This window comes from Felis catus, chromosome E2 (assembly GCF_018350175.1).
Source record: "Felis catus isolate Fca126 chromosome E2, F.catus_Fca126_mat1.0, whole genome shotgun sequence".
NCBI classification, from domain to species: Eukaryota; Metazoa; Chordata; class Mammalia; order Carnivora; family Felidae; genus Felis; species Felis catus.
In genome coordinates this window covers 8545399-8555596 of record NC_058382.1, presented here as the reverse complement: position 1 = coordinate 8555596, position 10198 = coordinate 8545399, and the positions used below count along the sequence as shown (strand labels likewise).

The window sequence follows — 10198 nt, the reverse complement described above, 5'->3', positions numbered from 1 at the left end:
AATATATAATGTTGGATAAAGGTTTAAGCTCCTTGGTAGACTTGGTAAATGGATCAGCTATTCCTGCTTAAGAGAGACAGGAGGAAGTCACCAATTAGCAGATAGTTAACCACTTTGCCATAATCGGTGACTCCACTGCTTTCTGAGACTATGGTCTCTTATCTGTTTCCTTACAGGAAGGGCCAGGCAGAGAGGGCCTGGGATTCTAGCATTTGAATTGAACAAAGTCAATGGAAGGCAAGAGTGGGAGTTGGGCATTTTTTTTTTCATGACAAAAGCAAAGTTTCACGGGTACCAGCACCATTTTTACCTTAGTTTCGTAGGGATCAGACCTGACATGTACCACCAATTCCAAGAGGAAGGCAGCCTAGGAGAAGTAGGGGTCAGCCGTCACCATCAACCAAATACTGGAGGTCAAAGAACACCATTATTATGTGTCTGGTGAGGGCAAGTGTAGGAGATGCAGAGAATGACTGCTGTGTCAACCTCCATCTGGCCAGAAAAACTTTCCCAGTCCAGGAAAACAAAACATCTTTGAGTCCAGTTACATTAGCAATTGCTACTTTTACCTTTTCTAACGTCAAGTTGCCAGCCGGGGAGTTCCACTTTGAAAAAAAAAAAAGCAAAAGCGATGTTTTGCCAAATAAACCAAGTCTTTATTTTCAAGATGAATTACTCACATGGCAGAGAGGTTTTTCCCTGGTTATTTATCCATTTTATCAACCTTTTGACTTTGCATCACCTGAAGCCCTGGATGGGGCTTCAGCGAGTTCCCTTTAGCTTCAGGTTTGAAGATAACTGTGACCTTACTGTGAATCATGGAGACTGGAAAAGCCACATCAATGAGTGTGTACAGGAAGTAGGCAGGGATAGGCAAGATGGTAATGACGATGGAGATGATGAGCAAGACTTTAGCCCATGATGGGTAAATTCGGATCACCTCATTTGACTGTGGAGAAAGGGAAGATTTAGAATACCCAGTTTCTCTGAAGAGGAAGGCTACAGAGGTTGGGGGTAGGGACATGAACCGAGACAAGAGACTAGATAACTGGGTCCCCAGGGAACCCGAGAATAAGGTGGCAGAGTCTTAGAGGCCAGAGAAGATCACAAAGTCCTCACCCGCTCCCTAAGGGGTTCTGGGGTCTGAGAGAGAGGCTCACAATGCTTGAGTCCCAGGCCAAGTAGGTGATGTTCTTCAGACACAGATGAATCAGGGTGTTTACAAACAGGACTAGCAGCACAAATGGAGACAGAAAGCACCACAGCCAACGAAAGATGGGGGAGATGGGGCGGCCCAACATGATAGTCAGGTCTGCAAGGAACCTGGGAAGAAGGGCCACGAGGCTTTGGAGGGGCCTGTTCAGGCCTTTCCCAGCCTTGTGGAGGGGTCAATCCAAACCCAGCCTGGGAGACAGAGCTTCACGTTTCTTAAACGTTTCTGTTCACCTCCACAACCAGTTTTCTTCCCTCGAATGCATCTCGTTCCAGTCTGATTTCTGTCCCAGCCTCAGGATTAAAACAAAACAAAACAAAAAACAAAACAAAAACATTTCTCTCCTCCATCACCCTCAGGATAAAGGCTGAGTTCCTAATGTAGTTTCTTCAATCCCACTTATCCAGCTTTCTTTGGTGCACCTTCTTAACCCCAACATATATGTACATCGGGTTCCTTTTGCCTAGAGCGCCCTCCTTTTTTCTTTCCCTTGACAAACTCCCCTTCATCTGTCTCGATTCTGTTCAAGCATCCCCTCCTTGCCTGACCCTTCAATCTTCTTTACATAACCATCTGTGTTCCCAGAGTACCCTCGGCTGCCTCTATCATAGGCTTACTACCCTGCCCCCCAAATCTGCTTACATACATCTCCTTTGGACTCCGAGAGCAGAAACTCGGTCTAATTTATCCCAGTATCCCCAGGGCTCAAAAGGCCTGCCTGCCCCTTGGGCACACTCTGGGCAATATTTGAGAGTGAGTGTATGAATCAGCAACTGATGCCAAGAACCACTATCACCTAGAATTGCTGCCACATTTGGATTACACAATGCTTCTCAAATGTTAATGTGCAGACAATTTACTTGGGGTTCTTGTTAAAATTCAGATACAAAGGTCTGGGGTAGAGTCCAGGGTTTTATATTTTTAATAAACTCTCAGGCGATGCCAATGCTATTGGTCCAGAGCACATTTGAGAAGTGAGGGACTGTATGCCCACACTATCCTGGCTAAAAGTAGAGCTCAGGAGCTGCTAGGAGTTGATATAGTCTGTTCACTGCTTTTCCATTTTACAGCTATTTTCTCCAGGCATCAGCCCAGGCCTTCCTCCTTCCCACCCTCCTGGGGGCTCTCCATAAGCCCTGGGATCAGAGACCTGGCAGTGAGAGCAAGAGGGGCCGACACTCCCTAGAGACCCTAGCTGTGTGGGTGTATGGCTGGAGATCCTGGGCTTGGGACATCACCTCCTGGCTCCATAGATCCAGGCCATGGCCACATTCTCCAAGATGACAATGAGGAGGAGGGGCAGAGATGCCCAGTAATCATCCAGCAGGTTCACATAGTAGCTGCCAGAAGGTCTCACAAAAATGAGGCTGCCCAGGAACATAAGCACACAGATGCCCACTGAAGGAAAACATCAGATTTGTATCAAGGTCAGAATTCAAACTAGGTTATATAAGAGTCCCAGTGGGGTTAAGCTAGACAATGGCCATAGGTGGGAGTGGGGTCATAGGTCCGAGTACCTGTAAGCAGTTTTGTCTGTTTCCTGAGGGAAGCGAAGGTGTCCTGGAGAGGGGTAATAATGCCCTGCATGACCCCTATCATGGTGCTCAGCCCCAGGTTTGCCAGCAACACGAAGATGACGATGGCCCAGACAGTGGATCCAGAAAACACAGAGATGGTATCAGTAATTGCCACAAAGGCCACACCAGGACCCTCCATAACCTGTGGGTGAAGGGAGGAATGGTAAGGGCTCTGAGCTCATTCTGTAGAACCCTAACTGCATTCTCCTCTCCTCCTCTAGGAAACGACCTGTAGCACTGTCGATGGACATTGTTAAACTCCTCTGGCCTTGAGGCATGAGGACTTCCTCCAACAACAGCTGCTAGTCTGGCAACTCTTTGGGGATGGGGTGAACAGGCTTATATGAACTCTAGTGCTTGGTGCTCTGGAGGCTACACCTGCATTATCACAGAAGGATACTGTGAACCTTGGTCCTGGTTGTTCAGGATGCTGCCGAGAATTGCCTTTCTGAATTCTAGAGGCACCTAAGGAGAGCTGACGTTTCTGGTGTGCTGGGGGCTTTGAAGGGAACATTTGGACCCCATCCCCAACCCCTACCTACCTCCTTCAATTGTTCAGATAAGTTGCAATTGGACAAATGGGGAAGGATCATGCTTTTCATTTGTTCAGGAAGGTTCTTGAACCATTTGGGGTAGATGGAGCTTGGCTCATAATACAGACTGTCTGGGGGCTGGACCTCAGGAGGCAGCACCCCGGTAACTATCAGATTCATCACTGTCTTGGCATTCCTGGGGACAGGGGTAGAATCACATAAACCATTTGGCCCTTTAAGATAACTTCTCTCTTATCTTTCACACAAGAAGGAAAACCACTAGTCTGGAGTTTTTGATCTGGTTAATGTGCAGCCTGCACTGAAACCTGGGTCTCCAGGGTCCTGGCCCTCACTGCCTGACACCTACTTTCATAATGTGTCGGCAGGAGGCCACAGAGTTTCTGCCTTAAGACCTGGAGGGGTCTTTCCTACAGTGTCATGGAGGGCTTTAGGACCTATACCTCCTACTAGACAATTTCAGGACGACGTTAAAGCTTCTCAGCTTCCTTGACCTGCTGGCCTCTCCCATCTCTTAATGTACAACTCTTCACCTTCTCTATTTTGGACATACTCAACCATTAGGCCTGCTTCCACTTGCCATGCTCCCCGTTGCTCAGTATCTCTGGCACGTGGTGTTCTCTCTGCCTAGCACCACCCACTCTGATCCCAGTCTACCCAAATTCTACCACTATACCATTCTCCATATGCAAATTCCTACACATCCTTACTCAGCCCCCCAAACTCTGTTTACTGCCATAGAAAGCTATTCAAGATTTACTTCCATAAGGGCAAGTCAACAAGCTGCAGAAAAGTAGTATGGTGTGATCCGATCTTTTTAATGATACGTTTTTATATGTAGGTCTATGAATGGGAAACATTATGAAAGCATGCTAAGTGGTGGTTATTTGTCAGGAGACAGACTCAGCTTGGGATTGCCTCCACCGGAAGGTCTTCTCTGACTGCCCCAGGAAGTTAGTGGTTTGCTCTTCTGTGTCTCTTCATCATCCCTTACTACCAGTTATCATCTACTTTGTGATTATCTTTAGTATCTGCTTCCTCAAAAGACTGTGGTTTGTTTTAGGGCAGGGATGGTGGTCTGCCTCACCATTGGTTGTGTTTCCAGAACTCAACACAGGGTTGGCAGATAGGAGGTGTTTTATAAATGTTTCATGGATATTTTTTAGAATGAATCTTATAGGAGAAGAAAATCAGGAATGGGCTCTGGGGGCTCTGGTGGTACTGTGGGTCTTTTTTTTAATTTTTTTATTTTTTGCCTCTTGTCTAATGATTCAGCTAAAGCTGTTCTCCTAATTTTCCATGGCAATCCCCAGTTAAGAATGGGGTGAACACACCATTGAAAACCTATGAGTTTGGGGCTTTACTAGTTTAGAAAGGCAGCCCTGAAAGAGACAGAGATGGAGCGATTCAGGTGTTTCTACAGTTTAGGATGCTCCCATTTGAGGGTCCCATACTGACTGAGCCTAGATGGGGGCCTAGGCTGGAATTCCACGAGCTATTTCTAAGACTTTGGTCTTTTTGATGATCTGCATATGAAATATTGGGCTCACTTTACGAAACATTTGTTGTTGTTCTTTGTGGCCAAGTGGCCCATTGTGGCAAATACAAACACCATGGCGGTCAGTGAGGCAACCAAGTTGAGAAGAGCCACAGCAAAGGCATCCATGACACAGTTGTTGGATCGAGGGATGTATGAGCTGATTGCGATGAAGCTGCCAAAGCCGTGGCCCATGGATAAAAAGATCTGGTTCCCTGTCCGGCGCCACACTTCCACAGAGTACAGAGCTGGCACCTGGGGAGAAGTACCATGCAAACTGAGATATAAAGTGAGGAGGGGTCTGTGATCTGATGGAAGATGAAGAGGGGGTGAAGGAGGGAACTAGGAGGACCTCTACCAGACTGACAACCATCCTGTCCCTGACACCCCCCCATGTGGGTAAGAGAATTCAAGGGCAGGGGACACCTCACCTGGGCAGCCAACAAACTGTCGAGACCAAATTTTGCACCCTCCAGCGTGAGACTCCGGATAAGGAGACAGAAAAGGATGAAGTAGGGAAGGATCACTGAGACATACAGCATCTGAGTGGGAAGTATGATTCAGAAACAGAGTTCAGCAAAGACAGACGCTGGGACAGTAGGATCAAAGGCTACTGAGTCAAAGGTCATATTAGTATGTGTTAGAAGGTAGAGGCCTACAGGCATCAGGTTAGGAGAATATTAGGGGGTCTCAGGTAGAAAGGAGTCCATCAGATTAGTAAGTTAGAGAGTGGCTCACCTTTCCAGAGGACTTGGGTCCTCTGATCATGGAGACGCAGATAATTAACCAGGTCACAAAGACAGAGACACTGAGATGCTTAACTGGTAGCCCACCCATTTCGATTTTGTCTGTGGCCTTCAATACATTCCGGTACCAAAAGTACGTAGTGGATGTTGTCCGCACACATTCAGGATCTGAGGTGAACTGGGCATGGAGGAAGCTGCAAGACCACGTGACTCCCCCTTCCAATTCCCCTCCACCTCCTCCTTCCAATCTCATTCAAACATCTTCCTGCTCATCCCAATTTTCTCAACAATCTTCTTCCTTCTTCATTTCCCTATCCTTTTTTCAGCCCTCCCAATTGCCCTTTTCTTCCCTCTCTTCTCACCATAAGTACTGGAGTTCCTCAGTAAGGGGCACACTGACCAAGGCAGTGGAGACTGGAAAGACTGAACTAAATAGAAGAGACTCCAGGCCATGAGCACACTGTAGTACAAGCCCACAATGCAGCACACCTAGGGACCAAGCAGAATTCTGGAGACAGGAGAAGAAAGGTAGGCCAGCAGAAAGCAGGGGATCTGACAGAGGACTGGGAACTGAAGAGACTTGACCTGTGGAAGTGAAGTCGTGGGACCCATCCCAGGACAAGGGTCAGGGTGGGAGTGGGGTGTAAAGGGCAGGCCGGGGCAGCCCAGGACTCCTCACCATGAAGCTGGTATACCCCACACCACCAATCCAGGGGCTGATGATCTTCCATACACCAATGCTGCCCTGACGCATTCTCTGACCAGCTGCCATCTCCAGGAATAGAAGAGGAACCCCGATCAAGAACAGCATGAGGATGTAGATGATGAGAAAACTGCCTGTGCAAGGGAGTCAGGAGGGCTCTGAGAACCACCTGGGTTTTCAGTGCCTAGACTTCTTTGGGGGCCAGGAAAACACATTCCTCCCGCCCCCCGTGACCTCCCTCAGGGCCACAGGCATCAGGGCTCAACTGTTTCCACATCCCTCATAGTCCCAGGTGTCCCTTCTCCCCCAGTTTCTGGAAGACCCAGATGCTTAGTTTCCAGCCCACCCTGGACCCAGGCCTCCAGCTCCACCATCCTCATGAACCTAAATGTTCAGCTACCCTGCTCCCACCCACCCGACATCCTAGGTGTTCAGGTACCTGCCTCCTGTCCTAGTCAGGATCCCAAATCCCGCCCCCCCCCCCCCCCCCATATCCCAGAGACCTCGGAGTAGCAAGGACAGTCCTTTGGCTCCTCACCCCCTTGTGGGTCCATGATTCCTGGTCCCCAGGCTTACCACCTCCGTTGTGAAAACACAGGTAAGGAAAGCGCCAGATGGTGCTCAGCCCCACAGAGAAGCCCACCTGGGCCAGAAGGTATTCAATTTTATTGGCCCAGTATGGTCGATCAGGGGGGGCTTTATCCTTCAGTTCATCACTGTCTGTGGTCTCCAATATTTCATCATTATCTTCATCAGACCAAATGTTTGGTGACAGAGTGTCAAGCTTCTGTCCCTTCCCCATCAATTCCTCAGTAGGCAACTCAGACTTTAATAGCTGGGGAGTTGAGGAAGTAATAGTCAAGGATTTGGAGTCCGAAGGTCTAGACGTCTGGGATTTCTCATCTCGGGCCTCCATGTTTTCACTAACAGTTGTTATCCAGGGTGGACTCTAGTTCCTGCTTCTGCAGGGGTGAGGACTCCTTCCTTGTTGACCTTAAGGACATCAAGAACTACAGACTTTAGATATATGAGCTAAGTAAAGACAAGACTAATTGTACAAGAACCCCTGAGGCCTCCAAACCCTCTTATCCTTATGTGGATAAGAACATGGAGTTCTCCACCCTTGAAAACATACCAAGGATATGCCTGCCTTTAGAAAATAATTTTAAAACAATACTATGTACAGTAATGCCAACAGACATAACATGCATAACAATAATTTTAACAAAAGATGGGCAAGACCTTTACATACACACACACACACACACACACACACACACACACACACACACACACATTATTGAGAGAAAATAAAATTAAGGGATATAGCATGTTTGTGAACTAGAAATCTTAATAGTAAAACAATGCCAATTATCCCCAATTGATCTATAAATTCAATGCAGTTCTTACTGAAATCACACCAGGGTTTTTTGGGGAAATTGACAAGCTGATTCTAAAATGTACATGGAAGGGCTCCTGGGTGGCTCAGTCAGTTGAGCAACCGACTCTCAATTTCAGCTCCAGTCATGATCTCACGCTTCATGAGATCAAGTCCCGCATCAGGCTCTGTGCGGACAGCTTCAGATTCTCTCTCTCTCCCTCTCTCTCTCTGCCCCTCCTCCACTCATGCTCGCTCTTCCTCTCTCAATAAACAAACATTTTAAAACAAATAAATAAAGTGTACATGGAAAGCAAAAGGCTTAGAATGATTAATACAATCTTGATAGAGAAGAAGCAAATGTAAAGACTAATTATAAAGCTACAGTAATTAAGAGAGTATGGTATTGGCACAGGGATCTATGGCATAAATAGATCCATGGATCAATGTGCTGCACTGTTGAATATGGTGCCTACAAGCCACATATGGCTGCTTAATTAAAATTAAGTAACATCAACGATTTAGTTCCTCAGTCATACTAGCCATGTATCAAGTGCTCAGTAGCCATACGGCTACCATACTGGAAGGACAGATATCAAACATTTCCATTACCACAGGAAGTTCTGTGGATACCACTGGGAGATTTCAGAAACTCACACAAATATAGGTGCCTGATCTACAATAAAGACAGCACTGCAAAGCTGTAGAGAAAGGGCATTCTTATCAATGAATCATTGGTTGTTAGAGGAACTGGATATCTACACAGAAATAAGTGAGCCCTGGCCTCCCCAACTTCACATATTAAACAATAATCTATTCAGAGAAGATTGAAGTTCTAAATGTGAACGACAAAACAATAACATCCCAGATGAAAAACCTAGGAGGGTATCGGCATGACTTGAGTATAGGCACAGATTTCTTAAATGGGACACAAAAAGCACCAATCATAAAGGAAAAGTTTGACATATTGGATTAAATTAAAACTAGAAACTTCAATGGAAACAACAGTAATTGAATAAACAGACAAGCCCTAAGGCAGTGGAAGATATTTGCAACATACGTGGTAGACAGAATAATGCCCTTCTCCAAGATATCCACATCCTAATCCCTAGAACCTATGAATATGTTACTTTACATGGAAAAAGTGACTTTTCAATATGGTTAAGTTATGGATCTTGAAAGGAGATTAGCTGGATTATCTATGATGGGCCCAATGTATTTATAGGATCCTTATATGGGAAAAGGAAGGTAGAAGAGTCAGAATCCAAGAAGAAAATGGGATCGCAGGAGCAGAAGTTGGAGTAATGCACCTTGAACGTGGAGGAAGGCGCCATGATTCAAGGAATGCTAGCTGGAAAACTCTAGGAAATGGATTCTTCCCTAGATCCTATGTAAGGAACACAGGAACACTGACACTTGCTTTTAGCCCAGCCAAATGGATTTCAGATTTCCAACCTCTAGAATGGTATGATAATACATTCATGTTGTTTTAAACCACTAAGTTTGTAGTTATTGTTAGAGTAACAGTGGGAAACTAACAAAATATATAACCCCCAAAGGGCCTGTTTCCCAAATGATATTTATAAAAGAAAGAAATATCTATAAATAAGAAAAAGTGGACAAGCTAAAAAGTGGAGGGAAGGGAAAAGAAAACCTGAATAAGCTTACTAATAAAGGCTTGTAATATATACAAATCAATAGCCATAGGAAATGGTGGTCATTACTCAACTTCACTGGTCAACAAGAAAATGTAACTAAAACCACAATAACAATAGATGGATATATATGTGATAAATTGCATAGAGTAAAATGTTAATTGTAGAACCGAGGTTGATGGTTATATGGATGGTCAGTGTATAAATATTCCAACTTTTCTGTATGCCTAAATATTTTTTCAAAATAAAATGTTGGGGGCGCCTGGGTGGCTCAGTCGGTTAACCATCTGACTTTAGCTCAGGTCATGATCTCACACTCCGTGAGTTTGAGCCCCACGTCGGGCTCTGTGCTGACAGCTAGGAGCCTGGAGCCTGCTTCGGATTCTGCGTCTCCCTCTCGCGCTGCCCCTCCCCTGCTCATGCTCTGTCTCTGTCTCAAAAATAAATAAAAACATTTAAAAATAAATAAATAAATAAATAAATAAATAAATAAATAAAACAAAATAAGATGTTGGGAGGAAATCACATGAGATCACTACATACCCACTAGATGAGCTAGTATAAATGAAAAAGTCTGATTAAACCAAATGATGGCTTGTGCGGAAACTTTTGGAACTCACGTACACAGTTGGTAGAAGCAGAGATTGGTACAACTACTTCAGAAAACTAGTTGAGGGGTGCCTGGGTGGCTAAGTTGAGTGTCCGACTCTTGATTTAAGCTCTTGATCTCACGGTCGTGAGATAGAGAGTCCCATGTCTGGCTCCATGCTGGGTATGTGGCCTTCCTGGGATTCTCAATCTCTCTCTCTCTTTCTGACCCTCCTCCCTCAAAATAAAT

General features: G+C 45.6%; 1 protein-coding gene across 10 annotated transcripts in view; it reads right to left on the bottom strand.

Moving 5' to 3' along the window:
- Nucleotides 1–634: 634 nt before the first annotated feature.
- SLC6A16 (solute carrier family 6 member 16) overlaps nucleotides 635–10198 on the bottom strand; it is a 56108-nt gene continuing 46544 nt past the window's right edge. For 5 of the 10 annotated variants that reach the window (XM_019819229.3, XM_011289743.4, XM_019819230.3 and 2 more), the window contains 11 exons: nucleotides 6904–7320; nucleotides 6304–6461; nucleotides 5987–6113; nucleotides 5617–5792; nucleotides 5310–5420; nucleotides 4892–5133; nucleotides 3333–3519; nucleotides 2731–2932; nucleotides 2452–2611; nucleotides 1161–1323; nucleotides 635–949 (listed from right to left, as the gene is read on the bottom strand). In XM_019819229.3, the coding sequence (XP_019674788.2) occupies nucleotides 704–949; nucleotides 1161–1323; nucleotides 2452–2611; nucleotides 2731–2932; nucleotides 3333–3519; nucleotides 4892–5133; nucleotides 5310–5420; nucleotides 5617–5792; nucleotides 5987–6113; nucleotides 6304–6461; nucleotides 6904–7243 (2112 nt within the window). In that variant the 5' untranslated portion in view covers nucleotides 7244–7320 and the 3' untranslated portion in view covers nucleotides 635–703. Of the gene's footprint in view, nucleotides 1324–2451; nucleotides 2612–2730; nucleotides 2933–3332; nucleotides 3520–4891; nucleotides 5134–5309; nucleotides 5421–5616; nucleotides 5793–5986; nucleotides 6114–6303; nucleotides 6462–6865; nucleotides 7338–10198 lie in introns of those variants that run through there. The other 5 variants (XM_019819227.3, XM_045047227.1, XM_045047226.1 and 2 more) reach the window with 5 other exon arrangements.